General features: G+C 44.0%; 1 protein-coding gene across 2 annotated transcripts in view; it reads left to right on the top strand.

Moving 5' to 3' along the window:
* The window catches only part of LOC133544487 (xin actin-binding repeat-containing protein 2-like), a 182,095-nt gene extending 160,940 nt beyond the window's left edge, over window positions 1-21,155 (top strand). For both annotated transcript variants that reach the window (XM_061889864.1, XM_061889865.1), the window contains 3 exons: window positions 5,784-14,730; window positions 17,796-17,929; window positions 21,009-21,155. In XM_061889864.1, coding sequence (XP_061745848.1) covers window positions 5,784-14,730; window positions 17,796-17,890 — 9,042 coding nt within the window. In that variant the 3' untranslated portion in view covers window positions 17,891-17,929; window positions 21,009-21,155. The remainder of the gene's footprint in view (window positions 1-5,783; window positions 14,731-17,795; window positions 17,930-21,008) is intronic.
* Window positions 21,156-21,432: the final 277 nt, after the last annotated feature.

Raw genomic sequence — 21,432 nt, 5'->3', positions numbered from 1 at the left:
CTCTTAAAAAAAGGTCTCTGTACTCCAAACAACTACAGAAGTTTCATGAATGTCAGGTTCAAACACTGACGCCATCTATGAATCAGACCAGAAGCAAGGAATCATGCAGAGACAGAGTTCAATTTAGCTCATGAGGAGACAAGTGTGGCTGTGTTCTAGTTACAGATCCAAACTACGTTCTAAAAGTCAAGCCCGCGTGCCTCCTCTATTTATTTGGTCGATGATATTAAGGTAAGAATGCCATTTGTTTGTCATAATTGACGGACACACGGACGGGGGTTTACGGCTCGCGACTATTAAAACGAGGCGAGACGTCGTGAAAAGCTGATTGCAAACAAAGATACTCTGATTTGAACCCAAAGGCGAAATGACAATGAGATTAATTAGATTGATAATTTTTTCAATTAGGGAACAAGCTTTTCGACATATAGTGGTACCTTTACCTACGTAACTCAAAAACAGAGCACCACCCATTGGAAAGTAACCAAAATCTATTTACTCCAATACAATCCAAACCACAGTCCTCTTAAAAAAAGGTCCCTGTACTCCAAACAACTACAGTAGTTTCATGAATGTCAGGTTCAACCACTGATACCATCTATGAATCAGACCAGAAGCAAGGAATCATGCAGAGACAGAGTTCAATTTAGCTCATGAGGAGACACGTGTAGCTGTGTTCTAGTTACAGATCCAAACTACGTTCTAAAAGTCAAGCCCGCGCGCCTCCTCTATTTATTTGGCCGATGAAATTAAGGTAACGATGCCATTTTTTGTCATAATTGACGTGGGAGTTACGGCTGGCGACTATGAAAGCGATGCGACATGTCGTGAAAAGCTGATTACATAAAAAATACTGTGATTTGAGCCCAAAGGCGAAATGACAATGACAATAATTAGATTGATCATTTTTTCAATTAAGGAACAAGCTTTTTGACATACAGTGGTACCTTTACCTACGTAACTCAAAAACAGAGCACCGCCCGTTGAAAATGAACCAAAATCTATTTACTCCAATACAATCCAAACCACAGTCCTCTTAAGAAAAGGTCTCTGTACTCCAAACAACTACAGTAGTTTCATGAATGTCAGGTTCAAACACTGACGCCATCTATTAATAAGACCAAAAGCAAGGAATCATGCAGAGACAGAGTTCAATTTAGCTCATGAGGAGACACGTGTGGCTGTGTTCTAGTTACAGATCCAAACTACGTTCTAAAAGTCAAGCCCGCGCGCATCCTCTATTTATTTGGTCGATGATATCAAGGTAACGATGCCATTTGTTTGTCATAATTGACTATGAAAATTAGGCGACACGTCGTGAAAAGCTGTTTGCATAAAAGATACTGTGATATGAACCCAAAGGCGAAATGACAATGAAATTAATTAGATTGATTATTTTTTTAATTAAGGAACAAGCTTTTTGACATACAGTGGTACCTTTACCTATGTAACTCAAAAAACAGAGCACCGCCCATTGAAAATGAACCAAAATCTGTTTACTCCAATACAATCCAAACCACAGTCCTCTTTAAAAAAAGGTCTCTGTTCTCCAAACAACTACAGTAGTTTTATGAATGTCAGATTCAAACACTGACGCCATCTATTAATAAGACCAGAAGCAAGGAATCGTGCAGAGACAGAGTTCAATTTAGCTCAAAGGGAGACCTTAGGGGTGTAACGGTACACAAAAATTTCAGTTCGGTACGTACCTCGGTTTAGAGGTCACGGTTCGGTTAATTTTCGATACAGTTAGAAAACAACAAAATATAATTTTTGGGGGTTATTTATTTACCAAATTTGTAAACAATGGATTCATCCTTTTAACATCCATCCATCCATTTTCTACCGCTTATTCCCTTTCGGGGTCGCGGGGGGCGCTGGCGCCTATCTCAGCTACAATCGGGCGGAAGGCAGGGTACACCCTGGACAAGTCGCCACCTCATCGCAGGGCCAACACAGATAGACAGACAACATTCACACTCACATTCACACACTAGGGCCAATTTAGTGTTGCCAATCAACCTATCCCCAGGTGCATGTCTTTGGAAGTGGGAGGAAGCCGGAGTACCCGGAGGGAACCCACGCATTCACGGGGAGAACATGCAAACTCCACACAGAAAGATCCCGAGCCTGGATTTGAACCCAGGACTGCAGGAACTTCGTATTGTGAGGCAGACGCACTAACCCCTCTGCCACCGTGATGGAAACACTATAATAATTCCACCCACGTTAATCCACATTAAACTGCCTCAAATTGTTGCTCAGATTAATTAAAATGACAAAACCTTCTACATATAAAAAGTGCAACATTAAACAGTTTCAAGACAACTCCTCATGCTTAATTTATCACAGCATTTGGGAAGCCTGTAGTTGATTTGTATTATGTACATTTTATATTTTTATCAACTTGTGATAGCAGGACCCTGCCATTCAAAGCTTTTCTGTCTGTAAAACACACACACACACACACACCGCAAAATGAGCTAACGTTACGCTAAAAGCTAATTAGCCTTCACCTCAAGCCAGAACTGCGAGCGAGCTGAGCCTCAGACATGTCGACGCTTGTAGCTGACAAGTCGACGCCTGTAGCAGACATGTTGATGCCTGTGACACGGTTCATTTAATTTTATTTAGCCTTTATTTAACCAGGCCAAGAGGGCAGCAGCGTGGTTTCCCTGAAGTTTCTGGCACGGCTGCTCTACCCACCATGCCTTCAGAGGGCCGCATGTAAATATTCATGAATAGAACTGTATATTAACCTCATTACACAATTTGCATAGACAATTGTACTTGGTTATTATATATATATTTTTTTTACCAACATGGATAACTTGCTTTGAAATCGTAGGTGATATTAATGTATTTATTTTTGATAACCCAAAAAAAACCCCAAAACTGCTTGGAATATTTTTTTTGCATGCATAAATAGTATAAGTTTTTAAGATATAGAGAAGGATTGGACTTCATCGTTTTTGAGAATTGGTTAAAACATTTTTTTTTGGATAAAGAATCAATTTTCGGATCAAAAACCTTAAAACATACTTTTGTAAGTAATATTATCCATCCATCCATCCATCCATCCATCCATCCATCCATCCATTTTCTACTGATTATTCCCTTGCGGGGTCGCGGGGGGCGCTGGCGCCTATCTCAGCTACAATCGGGCGGAAGGCGGGGTACACCCTGGACAAGTCGCCACCTCATCGCAGGGCCAACACAGATAGACAGACAACATTCACACTCACATTCACACACTAGGGCCAATTTAGTGTTGCCAATCAACTTATCCCCAGGTGCATGGTTTTGGAAGTGGGAGGAAGCCGGAGTATCCGGAGGGAACCCACGCATTCACGGGGAGAACATGCAAACTCCACACAGAAAGATCCCGAGCCTGGATTTGAACCCAGGACTGCAGGACCTTCGTATTGTGAGGCAGACGCACTAACCCCTCTGCCACCGTGAAGCCCCAGTAATATTATTATTATTATTATTATTATTATTATTATTATTACTATTAGTGAAACTGTTGTTTTTTGACAGGCTTGGACAAAAGGATTGGACTGAGAAGTAGGGATACTTCGTCAGGCTTTTATTTTGACGGCTTTCTTTCACCTCCAGAGTCAGGGTAATACAATATCTACAATAACAAAACTGTCGGGGAAAAAGGTTCCAAAAAAAAGGAACAACCGAAAATCACTCCTGAAAGGAGGAAAACACAAAAACAAAAACAAACTATAATTTGCGCCGTATCTGCTATAAAACTTATTAACACAAAACGGCTATGAAAAATTCTACACTTACTCTAATCTAATAAAGGTTGACAAAAAAATCACCCAAAAATTTGAGGAAGTGAAGTGAAGTGAATTATATTTATATAGCGCTTTTTCTCTAGTGACTCAAAGCGCTTTGCATAGTGAAACCCAATATCTAATTTTTACATTTAAACCAGTGTGGGTGGCACTGGGAGCAGGTGGGTAAAGTGTCTTACCCAAGGACACAACGGCAGTGACTAGGATGGCGGAAGCGGGGATCGAACCTGCAACCCTCAAGTTGGTATAGCGGTATAGCTCTACCAACCGAGCTATACGGAAAAGAACGAAGCGTAGGAAAAAAATTATAACTCACCACTTCGGCTGAAATAACTAAATATCAAAAAATCACTCTGAGAGAAGGAGAAAAGTCAAACTCAAAATAGCAACGAAGGAATTCAGGATCAAGGAATATAAAACGTGGGACGAGGCAAGGCATGGACATGGACGCAAGAGTGGCACGAAAACTCAAGACAATCCGGCACAGAACAAGGGGATGCGTGGGCTTATAAGACACATGAGGGTAATGGGAAACAGGTGGAAACAATCAGGGGTCAGGGATGACGTCAGACTGATGACACAAGAGGAAGGGCTAGTGATCTGAAACGAGAGGACTTACTTTTCAAAGTAAAACATGCGATTCACAAGACAAAAGAAACCAAGACAAGACATCCCTCACCGCTGTGTGACACTTTTGGTTTACTTTTTTAATACTGTATTTAACAACGATCGTATTCGTCTTAATTGCTTTTGAACATTTCTATCTTGAATATTGTAAAGATTGGATTGGTTTAAAGTTCCTCCATTTTCTTTTATTAGACTGATTGACATTCTGTGAATTTTGAAACGACAATTTAGTTGTAGTTTTTACAACCTCCAACCTGTTTTTAAAAGGTTTTATTATAATTTATTTACCAAATGATATAATACGACAATTTCCTTTTAATCGAGAATTGATTCTGAATGTACTGATTCAAATAATAACCCCAAGAATTGGAATCGAATCAAATTGTGACGTACCCAAAAATTCCCACCACCAATATGTAGTGATTTATTTCTGTCAAAATGTAAAAAAACTAATACATTTAGCCAGAAAATAATTGATTAACGCATACATCTGGCCCCTGGGCCTTGAGTTTGACACCTGTGTTCGACGGTATCTACTTCCAGCTGCTTCTCCGGGGTGTACCAATGGGAATTGTTATTGTTGGTTATGTTGCACCTGCGATGAGGTGGCGACTTGTCCAGGGTGTACCCCGCCTTCCGCCCGATTGTAGCTGAGATAGGCGCCAGCGCCCCCCGCGGCCCCAAAAGGGGAATAAGCGGTAGAAAATAGATGGGGGGGAGGGGTTATGTTGCACATGGACGTCTTTAAGTGACGAACGGAAAAATCAGCTTTACATATGTGTTGGCCCTGCGTTTAGGTGGCGACTTGTCCAGGGTGTACCCCGCCTTTCGCCCGATTGTAGCTGAGATAGGCGCCATAAGCGGTAAAAAATGGATGGATGGATGGATATATGTCTCTGTAACAAGTGTATTGCTCAATTGCCCAGTTTGTACAGTCAGGATACAGACCAAACTGAAACACATCAGGCACACCATCAGCAGCTTTTTAAAAAATATTTTCATGGATAAATGTGAAGCTCATGCTTCATGTGATGCAGAATGATTGCTACACGGTAAGACACATTTTTCATTTATTTTGTTTCCCAGATTCAGTGGGCGTCGTCCGTCTCTTCTCAAGTTTTCACCATTTAAATGGTTGGAGGGCAGGGTTGAAAAAGAAAAACTGCTTTAATTTATGTTCGCAACCTATAGCATAACAAAAAGCCGAGAGGCAGCTCATAGCTCAAAAAAACGTGTAGGATGAGGTACCACTGTATAATAATTTCTGTTGACATTTTAATCTTCTGGAGTTACATTTCAAACCTTTTTAACTGTTCCTTTTACCATACCTACTTATAAACAACATAGGTCGATATGGATTTTAACCAGTTTCAGTGGACTCCAGTAAGCAAGTTATCCGAAGCTTCATCCAAGACCAGCCAGAAATACTCCTCATCTGTAAACACCACTGCTTCATCTGCGGTTTCATCAGCCACAAACGAAACAACAGAATACTTTCCTCCTCCTCCTCTGATGAGTCTGCTGGAGGTACCACAACAAGAACTTGAGAGCAGTTCCCAAGCCTCCCAACATAAAACCACTGTCAACAGGGAGCAGTACTTTAAACATAAGAGCATGGCTGAACTGAAGCGCCTCTACAAGCACATTCATCCAGAAGTCCGCAAGAACCTGGAAGAAGACTACCACAGTCAACTCACCGAGGCACAGCAAAGCTTTCTGGAAAATCAGGAGGTGGTGGGAGACGTTCAGCAGGCATGCTTTATGTTTGAAAATGAGGGTTCAAGCGGGAGTACGAGTCCTGACCGAGAATCCGTGGAGTGGGACGAGATCCTTAAAGGAGAAGTTGAATCTAGGCGCTGGATGTTTGAAAACAAGCCACTGGATACGATTAAAGATGACAGTCCAAATGAGAATGAGGATAAGAATATTGCACAGCAGGAAATCATTGCCGGTAAGGATGTCAGATACACAACATGGATGTTTGAGACTAAGCCCATTGATGCTCTGGGCAATGAGACGGAGGATTTTTCCGAACAGACACAAAAAGTGACTGATCTGGCAAAAGGTGACGTCCGTACCGCTACTTGGCTCTTTGAGACGCAGCCTCTGGACTACCTAAATAAGATCTACCAAGATGATGAACAGAATGGTGAGACCGTCATCACCAAAGACATTACTGGAGGAGATGTGAAAACTGCCAGGTATCTCTTCGAGACCCAGCATCTTGATTCCCTGGGGAAAACTGAAACTTTTGAGGAAAGCCACTTCCTCAGCCTGAAGTCTGAGATGGAAGAGTTAAAAGGGGATGTGAAGATGACCACCCGCAGGTTTGAGACTCTGCCCATGTGTGTCATTAGGGGGGATGCTGGAGAGATGCTGCAGATCACCACCATTCGCAGAGAGGAGACAGAGAAAGGAGATGTCAAGACGTCACGCTGGATGTTTGAAACCCAACCCCTAGACACAATTAACAAAGACCTTGTAAACGTAAAGCTCATATGCGGTATTTCCATGGAGGACAATGTTCAAGGCGGAGTCAACAAAGGGAGATGGCTTTTTGAGACAAAGAATCTGGATACCATCAAGGACGAGGAGTGGGAGATTTCCAGAAAGCAAAAGGAAGAGATAATTGGAGCTGATGTGAGAAAACACTGCCTGGTGTTCGAAACTCAGCCTATGGATATGCTGAAGGATAATGCCAATGCTAGACCTGTACCGTCTGAGGAGATTATAGGAGGTGATGTGCGATCAGCGAAACACCTGTTTGAAACTGTGCCAATGGAACATCTCAAGGAACTGATGGAAGTGGGGAAACTCCAGAAAAGGGTGGCAACTGAAGAAGAAAAGGGTGATGTGAGACATCAGAAGTGGGTGTTTGAAAGCCAGCCTTTGGAGAGCATAAGAGAGGAGAAAAAAGAAATTTTGAGAACTGTGAATATTGAAGCTCTAGATAAAGGAGATGTGACAAATTATAAGGAAAAGTTTGAGTGTATGGATTTAAGTAAATGTGAAGGGGCACAGAAAATTCAAGTTGAGGGCGTCACAAGCGGCTCAGTGGAATCCAACAGAGTTCTCTTTGAATCCACGCCTATGTATGCCATGCAAGACAGCTCTGGCCACTACCACGAGGTGAGAACTGTGACGCGAGAGGAGATAGTCAAGGGAGACGTGCATAGTTGCAGATGGATGTTTGAAACACGACCTATCGATGAGTTTGATGACAGCATCAACAAGTTTCAGCTTATCAAAGGCATTTCTAAACAAGAGATCGAGTCAGGGGATGTCAAGACGGCCAAGTGGCTCTTTGAAACTCAACAGCTTGATACAATCAAACATGTTGACAGTGAAGAAAAGGAGACTATAGAAAAGACTGAAATCGAGAGAGGTGACGTGAAGACTTGCAGGTGGCTGTTCGAGACACAGCCGATGGATGCCTTGTATGAAAAGGTAGAGAAGAGCGATGTGAATGTTGAGGAAATGCAGAAAGGTGATGTGAAAACCTGCACTTGGCTCTTTGAGACCCAGAGTCTTGACAACATACGTGACCATACAGAGTTAGAGTCTGAGACCGTTTTGAAAACCTGTACTGTAAAACAAGATGACATCCAAGGAAAAGATGTGCGGCTGGCCCGCTTCCTTTTTGAGACAGAGAACCTCGAAAACCTCACTGGCGAAGACAGCGGCTCTTTCCGGAAGGTCACGGAAATCGACATTCAGTCGGGTGATGTTTCCAAAATGAAGTACATTTTTGAGAACCGCTCATCGGACATAATGACCTCTACCTCGGAGGAAACAATGCAGCGGCTGAAGATGCAGCAGGCTGAAGACATCCAGAAGGGCAATGTCGTCAACTGCACCTGGATGTTTGAGAATCACCCGATCGATGCCATCCATGAGGAGTCCAAAGAAGAGAGGGAAAGGAAAACCATCACTGATGTCCAGGGGGGTAACGTTGACAAAGGCCGCTTCATTTTTGAGACATTCTCTCTGGATCAAATTAAGGACAAAACCACAGAGTCTGAAATGACAACGCTGACAAGCATCACTAGAGAGGAAGTCGAGAAGGGAGATGTTAAAAACTACACCATGATGTTTGAGACTCAACCACTGTATGCTATCCGCGACAAAGAAGGTCATTACCATGAAGTCACCACTGTCACCAAGGAGGAGATCATGAGAGGAGACGTGGTGGGAGCCAGATGGCTGTTTGAGACTAAACCTCTGGATTCTATCAGAGACTCTGAGGAGATTTATGTAATAAAATCTGTTACCGAAGAAGGCGTCAACAAAGGAGACGTCAGCTCTGCCAGATGGAGATTTGAAACCCAACCTCTTGATGAAATTTCAGAGGAAATAAAAATCAAGTCGAAAACAGTTGCAGACATCCAGGGAGGTGATGTGAAAACAAGCAAGCATAGATTTGAGAGTGATGATATGTCGCAAAAGTACATCAGAACGGTCAGCGTGAGCGAAATCCAAAAGGGGGACGTCAGATCGGCTACGTGGATGTTTGAAACCCGTGCAATTGACGAAATTGGCAGCGAGGGAGAAGAGTATGACGGTATGGAGAAAGTGACAAAAGAGGAAGTTATGAAAGGGGATGTAAAGCAGTCTGTTTGGCTTTTTGAGAAGCAGCCTCTTGATAGCATCAAAGACACAGAAGACACAACTCTGCTAATCCAAAAGGAGGAAATCCCACAGGGTGATGTAAAAACAACAACATGGCTCTTTGAAACGACGCCTTTCCATGAATTCAATGAGAGCAGTGTGGAAAAGAGAGACATCATGGGCAAAAGCGTCAAAGGGACACTCGAGGAACTGTACAGTCAGAAAATGGTCAACTCACAAGGGGTCCTAATTGAGGCAGATGAAATTGGTGATGTTCGCATGGCCAAGTACAAGCTGATGAACCAAGAGGCCCCGCAAATTCAAAAAGAAGAAATTATTCGTGGCAACCTGAGCAACATCATGATGAACCTCCTGAATCGCAGGGAGATCACGGAGAGGGCGATAACTATAGACAAGGAAGAGCGGGGCAACATCAACACCACAGTTGAGCAACTGTTCAACCAAGAGACGAGCAGTCAAATCGAAAAAGAAGAAATCCTCCGTGGCGACATTCAGGAAGCCATAAATAGCCTGCTGAGAAATGAGAGTTCTTCCAAGCGTGGTATTCTGATTCAGGAGGATGAGAAAGGAGATGTGAGGATGACAATCTATTCCTTATTGAATAAAGAGGAACGAGCCGGCATGGAAAAAGAGGATATCATTCAAGGCAATGTCAGCAAAACGCTTCATCGCCTCCTCTCCAACTCAGGCGCAGAGGACTCGAAAAAGATAAGGGTAGAAGACACAGAACGGGGCAATGTCAGCTTTTACTCCACATGCATAGAATCTGGAGCTTTGGAGTATTTGAGGCAGCTTCAGTGTGATACGGATGAAACAGAGCAAGTCGTGGAAAAGGAGCATATCATTGGTGGCGATATCGAAGAAACTAAAATCTTGCTTAAGAAGAATCAACAGGAGATAGGTCGCACAGTGGCAAAGGACGATATAGTTCCCGGTGATGTATGCAGCATTGTTCAGGTCTTTATGACAGAGCCCAGTGTTACTTTCCGAAACCTGGACAATCAAGACATCGTTAAAGGGGACCTTAGTGCGGCCTTGGATTCGCTGACTCAAGCCATCAATCAGAAAGTGGTGCTAGAGAAAGAGGAAGTGGTAAAAGGAGATTTACCCACAACTTTGAAATCTTTGGAGAAGGCTCAGCATCAGTCCAAAGAAATGGAAAAGCCAGAAATCATCCGGGGAGACATTAGAGGTGCTCTCGAGTCACTAGAGAAGTCTGCAACTGTAAAAACGGAAGTGACTGTTGAAGATTTAGTGCCAGGCGATATCAGAGGAACGCTGAAGTCCCTGGAGGAGGCCAAACGAGCAGTGAAGGAAGTCGAAAGAGAGGAGATTGTTAAAGGAGACATTCACACCGCCATGCAAGGTTTACACGAGGCATCCAGTGACAAAAAATTATATCAGCATCAAGTGAGTGAACAAGGCGATGTTAAAGGTACCATCCAGCTCCTCCTTGAGCCGACGACCAGCCCAAGGATGCAGCGCAGAGGTAGCACCGAGGGAGATGTGAAAACATCCATAAAATCGCTGTATGCCGAACAAGACACAACAATTGTGGAAAAAGAGGAAGTGGTGAAAGGGGACGTTCAAGGTGCGATAAAGTGTCTCATGCAAAAAAAACATTATTCAAAGCCAAAACGCATCCATTCTCTCAAGAAAGCAAAGGCTCCGCAAAAAAATCCATTAACTGTAAATCAAGTGGTGCATGAGGGCTCGCGTGAAGAAAAGAGGGAGAGCAAAACAGGCAGTTCAGATGCCGCTGTAAAAAATATTTCTCAGAGCTGTGAGTCACAGAAGCACAATGAAAGCAAACTGGTGAAAACACAGGTGATTACCAATGAGACCTCTGTAGCCAAAACCCAAGATACTGCTGGGGCCGCTCCACCAAAGAGCATGAAAGAAGAGAGGCACAAAGTGCTGCTCCCACACAAAACACAATCCCAAAAGCCCATTATGATAACGACTGAACAAAAGGCTAATTATGCGCAGGCAAAAACAAAATCCGCTGATGTGAATACAATTAAAGAGGCACACGATTCATCGCAGACAAATATATCAGACAAGCAAATATGCAACATGAAATCAGTCAAACAGGTACAGACGACAGTCGTGCAGAAGACTGTTTCACACAAACAAAATGTCACGATATCTGAGCAGAGCTCCACGTCTAAAAATGTCATCCAAGATAAGACTCATACACAAAAGCAAGGCATTAAAAACATGAAGACTGACTCTCGTAACCTTGACATGATGACGCGGGGAGTAAACAAAAAGGGGAAACCAGAAATTCACTTCCCTCCACCTCCCGCATCTCCACCTCCGTCCTCAGAGTCTGAGTTTTCCCTCCCTCCCCCGCCATCTCCAATCCTGGAAAACCCAGCACCACCGATGTCTCATCCTTCCACCGTGACGCTGGAGAGTGAACTCCCGCCGCCGCCGCCACCACCACCTGTTGAATGTGTCAAATCAGAGCCGGAATTTTTTCCTCCTCCTCCCCCTCCCTCTTGGACTGGACCAGATTTTCTTCCTCCACCACCTTCTCAGGAAGATCTTGGCACAATCCCGCCACCCCGGCCCGGGAATCCAGGGAAACCCATTGGTAAGCCTTTGTTTAAAGTGCCCAAACAAGAAGAAGCACCAAGGCCCGTACCGGCAAAACCAAAATGGCAAAAAAATCTGCAAAGACCTACTCAGCTTCACCTTGACCAAGTAACAACATCCACTGTCACAGAGGTCAAAGTTCAAGAAAGTATACCAGGGACAAGCCGGAAAATTGAGGCAGACTCGAAAATACAAAGCCTTGCTTCTGCTAAATTGACACAAAAAGAAACCCCACCACCACCCAAAAAAACATTTATTCCCCCCATTAAGTTGCCTCCACCACCTGAACCTGTTCCTGAGACAAAACCGAGGCCTTACGCTCGCAAATTCAAAACTCCCCTAATGCTCGCCGAGGAGAAATACCGTCAGCAGACAATGGAGAAGGAGGAAACCGAGAGAAGTACAGTCACAACTCCCACAATTCCTCCAGTAAATGCACAGATTCTCTCCAATATCGACAGTCTGCAGCTATCTGCATCAAGTAAGACTGAAAAAAGAGAGACCACAGAAGCAACCAAAGGACAAGTACACATTTCCAAAGAGGAAACAAAAGCACAATATGTGGCCACCAATGAAAGTGCATCTCAGATTCCTCAGACCAAGCCCTTGATGTCAGTGGTAAATAAGAAAGTAGCCCCAGGGTCTTCCGGTATTTCTTTGGAGAACCAGCAAAAAATACTCTCCTCAAAAGTCACCATAAGAAATCAGGCAGCACCTTCACCTAAGGGTCCGCCTATTTCTGAACAGAAACCCTCCAAAGTAGAAGTCCAGTCAACTTCTAATGTTGTCACCTCTTCAGTCACAGAGCAGCAGTTCATTAAGCAGTCCAGGGTCAGTACTGTCATGCAGACTGCGCCGTCAAAGGAAAATATAAATGTCCAAGGGCAGGCCGCAGCTTTACCGAGGGCTCAGGATGTCAAAAACCTCAATGAGTCGTTCACGAAAGAAGGCAAAATACCTCCGTCTCAACCCACAAAAATTCCAAAGGTAACTCCCAGTTTCAAGGTGAAAACCTTTAAGATGCCGCCTGAGAAAAAAGAGATGCAGAGCCAAAAAGAGACAGTGACAGAAGTCCTCCATTTGCAGGGGAGTGAAGTAAAAGTGACCCAAGAAAGCTCCCAGATGAGGTCATCCGCAACAAAAGTGAAAGTGAAAGCGACGGAAAATCAAGAAAGTCAGCTGACGAGTGAGAAACTTGTGCAAATGAATGAAGCCAAAGAAAATCTTCCAGCAGCAGTCACGGTTTTAGTGCCCAAGAAGGAGAAGATAGCATCTCCGGCAGCATCTGTGTCCCATGTTCAGCAGAGCACAAGGGCAGAGCAGGTCCAAAGGCGACAGGAAGTAGTTGTGACGGAGAGGGTGGTGCAACAAAGCTCTCAGAGCCATGAAGCTACACATATGCACCAAAAGCAAACTCAGCAACAAGTGGCAGAAACAAACAAAATGCAGAGAGCATCGGAAAAGTCCAAAAGTGAACTGAAGAACACGTCCGTCAAAAAGGAGGCTCATTCCGAGGAGGTCCAACAATCAGACAAATGCCGTGAAATGCAGAAGCTGCTCACTCAAATCGAGGAGCTTGAGGGCACGCCGAGCAAGATTGACTCCACCACCGTCGGCGTGATTATAAGTGATCTCCCTGATTGGCTGCTTGGCTTGGCGGAGAGAAAGAATTTGAGCGGTATTGCCCAGCAGTCAAATAAGAAAAAGTTGAAAGAGTTGTTGGTTTATTTGAAGAATATCGTTCAAGTTAGGTACACAACTCTAGAAGAGAAGTTGACAGTGGAGGTAAAAGTAAAGGAAGCGCCGCCGGCAGTGCTTCCAAAACCAGAGAAGAAGGTGTTTAGTGGCGTGACGACTAATACGTCAAAAATCAGTACGAGATCATCCGAAGAAAGAAAGTCTTTTCAAGAGAGGAAAAAACAGGAGCTGAGTGAAGCAACGGATCAGAGGGCACACTCCCCACTGGCGAGCATTCGCACCCCCTCGCCCACCTTCATCAGTATTGAATCCAGGAGGATAGAGTCACCGCTCAGAGGCACCCCATCACCGCAGCCGTACAGGTCTGTTGGGACGCCGCCGCCCGCACCTCGTAAGCAGTTCATAACCACAACGGCCTTCAGGGCCACACCTTCTCCCACAATGAGCCGCTCAGAAAAGCTGATGAAACTGAAAGACGCTTCCCCAAAGCATTCTGGCGACCTCACCCCACCACCTCCCATGGTGACATCGGAGGTATTTGTGAGTACCGAATTATCTTCGTCTGTCGGACAAGCCACTCCCACGGTGAGGACTGAGCAGGGCTTGGTGGATACGGCAGAAACTGGTGACTCCATGATGACGGTCAAAGATAAAAAGTCTTTCTTTGAGGAGGCCCGGAAAGCAGAAGTTAGCAAGTTGTACCTAAGAAAGGATCCGATTGACATCCCTGAACGCCTCGAAGCTGACACTGAGGAGAATGTGCAGGTTTTGACTGCAGACATACCAAAAGAGGATCTTCCCAAAGTGGATTTGACTAAACTGGTGAATAGATTTGAATCCACACGGCCCAAAGTCTACACCAGGAAGGAGCCGATTGTCATCACAGAAAGGCTTGGGAGTGACACAGAAGACGCAGAGGCCGAACCGCAAACACCCCGAACAGAAGAACTGCCGACCTTCAACGTCAAAGCGATAAAGAATGTGTTCGAAAGTGGCGAGCACAGTTCTCAGGCAGCCCGAGATCTACGGGAACAAATTGAAAAAAGAGAACCAGACTTTCCTCACGCGGAAATGTCCTCCGTCACCGAGCGGTTCTGCAGCGTTGATGACTTTGGAAACATGATGAGGAGTGAGGTGCATTCTGGGAGCTCTCTGACCCGCGGCAACCCTCCATCCTACGCCGACGTGGTGAGAGGCACGGTTCCGACTGTTACCGTGCCCCCGGAAGCCTCTGCCGAGGAGCTGCTGAGAAACTTCCAACAGTCTTGGGCCGAGGGCCAAGGAACCTTCCAGAATGTGGGCTTCAGCGTCACGGAGCAGAGAAGTTCGCAGATTGTCACACATCAGCAGGAGACTGTCGTGACGGGTAAAGCGAGCAGCGCGGCATGAGGACACTAAACTGGCACGATGGTGTGTTGTGGTTTGGGACCTCTTATTGCATCGTGTGGTACAAAAACAGGAATTAACCTTTGGGTATGCCAACCATGTTCATTGTGTTGTTTTCAGCAACTTTCTCACCTCCTAATGTTTCATGCAACTCATGTGTGATTCTAGCAGAGACGCTAACATATTGAACTATTAATATTTCTCACACCTCAAAATATTTTCATCGACCAAGAACTGTATCCAAATAGGATAACAATGTCTTTGTTGTTCATTTGAATACTGTTGTTTTCCTTGCTAATATAACATCCAGGTAAGTGACGTTAAATGCCTTTTCCACCAGAATTAAAGTGACACTCATATAAATATCTATTGTCATCACCACAGCATAAAAATAGAAAATAGGACAAATACCTTATGTATTACAAACCCCGTTTCCATATGAGTTGGGAAATTGTGTTGGATATAAATACAAACAGAATACAATGATTTGCAAATCATTTTCGTGTCATCCGGACCAAAGGGGAAGCGAACCATCCAGACTGTTATCGACGCAAAAGTCAAAAGCCAGCATCTGTGATGGTATGGGGGTGCATTAATGCCCAAGCCATGGGTAACTTACACGTCTGTGAAGGCACCATTAATGCTGAAAGGTACAAACAGGTTTTGGAACAACATATGCTGCTATCTAAGTGCCGTCTTTTTCATGGACACCCCTGCTTATTTCAGTAAGACAATGCCAAGCCACATTTAGCATGTGTTACAACAGCGTGGCTTCATAAAATAAGAGTGCGGGTACAATCCTGCCCTGCCTGCAGTCCAGACCTGTCCCCCACTGAAAATGTGTGGCGCATTATGAAGCATAAAATATGACAGCGGAGATCCCGGACTGTTGAACGACTGAAGCTCTACATAAAACAAGAATGGGAAAGAATTACACCTTCAAAGCTTCAACAATTAGTTTCCTCAGTTCCCAAACATTTATTGAGTATTGTTAAAACAAAAGGTGATGTAACACAGTGGTGAACATGCCCTTTCCCAACTACTTCTGCATGTGTTGCAGCCATGAAATTCTAAGTTAATTATTATTTGCAAAAAAAAAGATAAAGTTTAAGAGTTTGAACATCAAATATCTTGTCTTTGTAGCATATTCAACTGAATATGGGTTGAAAATGATTTGCAAATCATTGTATTCCGTTTATATTTACATCTAATACAATTTCCCAACTCATATGGAAACGGGGTTTGTACATAACATTTGATAAAAAATACAAATAAATAAAAAAACAAAAAAATAAGACAAGAAATGAAGCCACAAAATATAAAGCAAGAAAAGGCGAGGGATGAATCTGTGTTCGTTATTAGTCAGGGTGTTCCAGTGCAACTTCCGTTGCATAATTGATGTTTGGAGCTTTGGGTATTGGCCGGTAGCGATATTGATCAAACACAAAATCATCAGGAATCGTACATTCTTGTATTATTTTGAAGTGAGGAACGTTAGAAAAGGTTTGATCAAGAAAAATTAACATACTTGCCAACCCTCCCGACTTTCCCGAGAGACTCCCGAATTTCAGTGCCTCTCCCGAAAATCCCCCGGGGCAACCATTCTTCGGAATTTCTCCCGATTTCCACCCGGACAACAATATTGAGGGCGTGCCTTAAAGGCACTGCGTCCTCTCTCACCTGAAAAGGAGACTATTATACATGTCTCAGTTATCCATAGGTTTATTTACAACCCATAAAGTAGGCAGGCACGGAGCTATTTCTCAGCGTGTGATTATTCCAGCTGGATTCCCATCATGCACTGCTTCAAAACTACGGCAAGCAGTAATGTCCAAAAACATAGCAGAGATTGTTGCGTTGGACCCGGTCTTCCTGAGACAGAGTACATTATCTTGATATTTTATTCCAGAGCTATGGGAGACCAATCTTTGATACAACAACCTTTCAATCGCATTGCCCAAATTGATCTAATTCTACTCCCAAGTCTCGCCTCTTACTCCCTCTCACCGGCCCCCCTTCTTCTCCTCCTTGCCTCGGACAGTTGAGATAAGAAAAGAGTGTTATGACCTCCCGCTACATTCCTACTATCAAGGCCTACGCATGGCCCACATATAGCTATTCTAAAATATAACTTGGATTTTAAAATATATCTATCTCTATCCATCCCCCTTCAGATCTTCTACAAAAGATCTCTTAACACAATTACAATAATTTTAAAGCACCTGCCCCACAATAAAGTTTTAGCAAGCTCGCACTAAAAAGCCTTGTTACATGTGAGATGGATGGATGGAGTCCACGTCAAAGTCGTCATGGTCAGCGAGGGAAACTAGCAATCCTCGAAAGTCATCACTTTGCTTAACCCCCTTCATATCAAACCCAGAAACATATATATAAATATATAAATATAAATACTTGAAAATATACCCCCCCCCCCCCCCCCCCTATTTCAGCGGTCTCAAGGTTGGCAAGTATGAAAATGAGTCAAACAGAGAACAACGGTAGTTATGAAAAAACACTAACCTCTTTATTATTAACTGTCTGAAAACTGACTTTTTAAGTTGAAGTGGAGTGCTAACTATTTTTGGTCCCTTGAATGATGCGGACACGTTTGTTACTGGATACGTAAGTAATATAATTGTTTTGTTTTTTTATATATTGACTAATATTCAATTAGGGACATTTATTCCGTAAGTCTAGCATGTGTGCTATTCTCTGCTTAGCAGCTAGTAGCATGTTTTTGTGAACGACTCAACTAAAATACGCAAAAAAACTATTTTTTGTGTGTTTATTGGCGGACTAACTGGCTGTCCCTGTTTGCACAAGCAAACAGGCTGCAGGACTGCTTGTATCAACGATGATATCAACGAGTTCAAATGCAAGCCTGCTGTGTGAAATAATTTTTTATATTTGCTGATTACACATTGGTTGATATCTGATATCAATATCAGATCGGGGCACGTATCCTTTTAAAACGCAGCTATTACTTTGTAGCATTTAATGTATGCCCATGTAAATTGATTGTGTGTTTCTCATGTGTGTGTATAGAAGACTCGAGTTCCAGACGCCGAACTGTGCAGGGCGTGTCGGACGAGGGTGTACCCCATGGAATCTCTGATCGCAGACAAGCAAAACTTCCATAAAAGCTGTTTCCGCTGCGAACACTGCAGAGGCAAACTGAGGTGAGTGAGTGAGCGTTCCTGTCGTCATGCACCGTGTCCTCTACAAAGTCCACATCTTGGAGCCGTTGAACATGTTTGGCTCACTTTGGTACGGTTCGTTTTGTGAAGCACATTACAGTCCGTCACAATGTCCTCCGTTTTTTACATTTTTTTCCCGTTTGTATACTTGATTGGTGCCTCACCATGCTATTACCAGCTGTGGCTGTAGGCAACCTCCAAGCAGTGGCTGCTTTGAAGTACAACATATCACGATATAAGTGTTTTATATTGTTCGATATTAATAATAATTGGTGTTTTTTTATGACCTATGGCTATGGTAAATTAAGACCAGAAGAAAATATATATTAAATAGAGATGTCCGATAATGTTTTTTTTGCTGATATCCTGATATTGTCCAACTTTTAATTACTGATTCCGATATCAACCGATACCGATGTATACATTCGTGGAATTAACACATTATTACGCCTAATTTTGTTGTGATGCCCCGCTGGATGCATTAAACAATATAACAAGGTTTTCCAAAATAAATCAACTCAAGTTATGGAAAAAAAAAATGCCTGCATGGCACTGCCATATTTATTATTGAAGTCACAAAGTGCATTATTTTTTTTAACATGCGTCAAAACAGCAGCTTGGAATTTGCAATTTGGGACATGATCCCCCTGAGAGAGCATGAAGAGGTTGAGGTGAGCGGGGTTGGGAGAGTTAGTGCTGCAAGGGTTTCTGGGTATTTGTTCTGTTGTGTTTATGTTGTGTTACGGTGCGGATGTTCTCCCGAAATGTCTTTGTCATTCTTGTTTGGTGTGGGTTCACAGTGTGGCGCATATTTGTAACAGTGTTAGACGGCGTGGCGCAGTGGGAGAGTTTGCCGTGCGCAACCCGAGTGTCCATAGTTCAATCCCCACCTAGTACCAACCTCGTCACATCCGTTGTGTCCTTGAGCAAGACACTTCAGCCTTGCTCCTGATGGGTGCTGGTTAGCGCCTTGCATGGCAGCTCCCTCCATCAGTGTGTGAATGTGTGTTTGAATGGGTAAATGTGGAAGTAGTGTCAAAGCGCTTTGAGTACCTTGAAGGTAGAAAAGCGCTATACAAGTACAACCCATTTATCATTTAAGTATCATGAGTGGTTTCTCCACCTAAAATGTTCTCAACCTCAAGACCTTTCCATCTGTGTTGGCCCTGTGATGAGGTGGCGACATGTCCAGGGTGTACCCCGCCTTCCGCCTGAATGCAGCTGAGATAGGCTCCAGCATCCAATGAATGGATGGATGATTACATGGCAACCGCTGTTTCTAAGGGGAGAGGGAGTCGTAAACAGTTGTCGCCTTTGGTCACAAAACAGTTCAAATAAAGATGGTCCTGCTTCCTCTCCGCTTTGTAGAGCTCGGGTCAAGACAAGATCTTCCTGTGGATTACAATAGATCAAAGTAACCGAACCCCCCCTGTCGCTTCCCATCGTACACAGTGGAGTTTTACAAGCCTTTTGCTTGGTAAGATCAAAGACAGCTTTTGTCTGCTCGCCAGGAACTCATGGAAACACAAATTTTTATGATAACTCACCCTCGATTATTCTGACAGAGGATTTGTATGTCTTTTTGGACATGTTGTCCAGAAAATATGTCAGATATGTGATGTACGATATTGATACGGTATACATCCATCTGTATTCTTCCGCGTATCTCTTTAGTTTTGGGCGTACATTGGGCGGCTAAGCATGCTCTATTTATTTTCACCAGTACAACCATTGCTAGAGTTTGTTGTGGTTGGTTTTAGTCTTTGTTTTCTGATAGTACTGACAATAACCATGTGATTTTTGTGATATTGTACACAGGCAAGACATACTTCTTCCTGAAAATAGCCTAATTTCTGTGTGAAATATGATGGTTAGAGATTTATTATTGACAAAAGACTTGCCTATTTAGCTATTATGGTCCCAGCACCTCAACCCCTAGTAAGAGGCAGTGGAAGTTTGAAGTTCGTTAGAGTAGCCCAGTCCATCCAGCTGGCAACCTCCTTCAGGGAGAGAGGGAGGTGGCTACAGAATTTTGACCGTGATTGCAATACCATTTCTGGTGGCCACATTATTACATATGGAACCTTTACAAGCTGGACAGAATGCGAGTGGACCCCTGCTTGGTTCCTTAGATTTCAAACTACCCCACCGATAGTCCACAGTACGTCAGAATGAAGGACATCACGTCTGACACTGTGATCAGCAGCACCGGAGCACCTGCAGGGAACGGTGCTGGCCCCTCTTCTCTTAACCCTGTACACCGCTGACTTCAGCTACAACTCAGAGCTGTGTCACATCCAGAAGTACGCGGATGACACAGCCATCGTCGGGTGCGTCAGGGACGGCAGAGAGGAGGAGTTTCGGAGCCTGCTGAGGGACTTTGCTGTCTGGTGCCGCAGGAACCTCTCCCAACTCAATCCGTCAAAGACCAAGGGGCTGGTCATTGACTTTGGGAGGTCGAGTCCAAGGTCACAACCTATTGTGATCGAGGGAGTCGAGGGACAGACCAAGTACCTCGGGGTTTGGGTGGACAATAAACTGGACTGGAAAGGACAGAGCAGGCTGTATTTCCTCAGGAGGCTGCGCTTCTTCAACATCTGTAAAAAACTCTTGTGGATGTACCACCAGTCTGTGGTTGCCTGTGTTCTGGTTTACATCGTACTGTGCTGGGGGGGGGGAGTACATCTAAGAAGGATAGCTCCAGACTGGAGAAACTGATCAGGTGGGTTGGTTCTACGATTGGAATAGAACTGGAGTCATTGGTGACGGTGGCAGAGAATAGGACTGTGGAAAAACTAGTGAGGATCCTGGATGATGCCAGTCACCCTCTGCATAGCGTTATCAGTAGCCAGAGGAGCCTGTTCAGTGCTAGACTGCTTCATCCCAAGTGCAGGACTAATAGACTAAAAAACTAATTTGTCCCACACGCCATTAGACTGTACAACTTCTCTCTGGGGAGGGGGTCGGGGGGTACTAGGATGACAGGGGATGCAAACCAATAACAGTGTAATACTTTTCTATTTATCTATCTTTAATATCTTTGTTTGTGCTCTTTTGATAGTCTCGGAAACTACGCCTCTCTCCATGGACGGATGTACTGCACGCCACACTACAAGCAACTTTTTCGGGCCAAAGGAAATTACGATGAAGGTTTTGGACAAAAAACACACAAAGAACTATGGAGCACCAAAAACCAAAAGGATTCAGGTGGAAAGACTCAAGTCAGGTCGTCGTTCAAGGATTCCAAACAACACCCCGCCGCTCCTCAGAGCACGTTGATTTATCAGAGTTGTGACACCAGCTCCAAGCCGGCGGGCAAGATTTCTGTAGTGTGGCCACCTCAGGCTGATTCGCCGAAGAAATCCTTCGCCATCGAGGAGGAGCTGAAGTTGATGAAGCCGTCTTGGCCGCCGGCAGAGGCAGAAAAAGAAGAAATCAAGCCGTCGTTGAAAACCGACGAGGAAGCACTACAAGAACCCGTGGAG

The sequence above is a fragment of the Nerophis ophidion genome, linkage group LG27 (assembly GCF_033978795.1).
Source record: "Nerophis ophidion isolate RoL-2023_Sa linkage group LG27, RoL_Noph_v1.0, whole genome shotgun sequence".
Lineage (NCBI taxonomy): Eukaryota > Metazoa > Chordata > Actinopteri > Syngnathiformes > Syngnathidae > Nerophis > Nerophis ophidion.
This window is presented reverse-complemented; position numbering and strand designations above follow the sequence as displayed.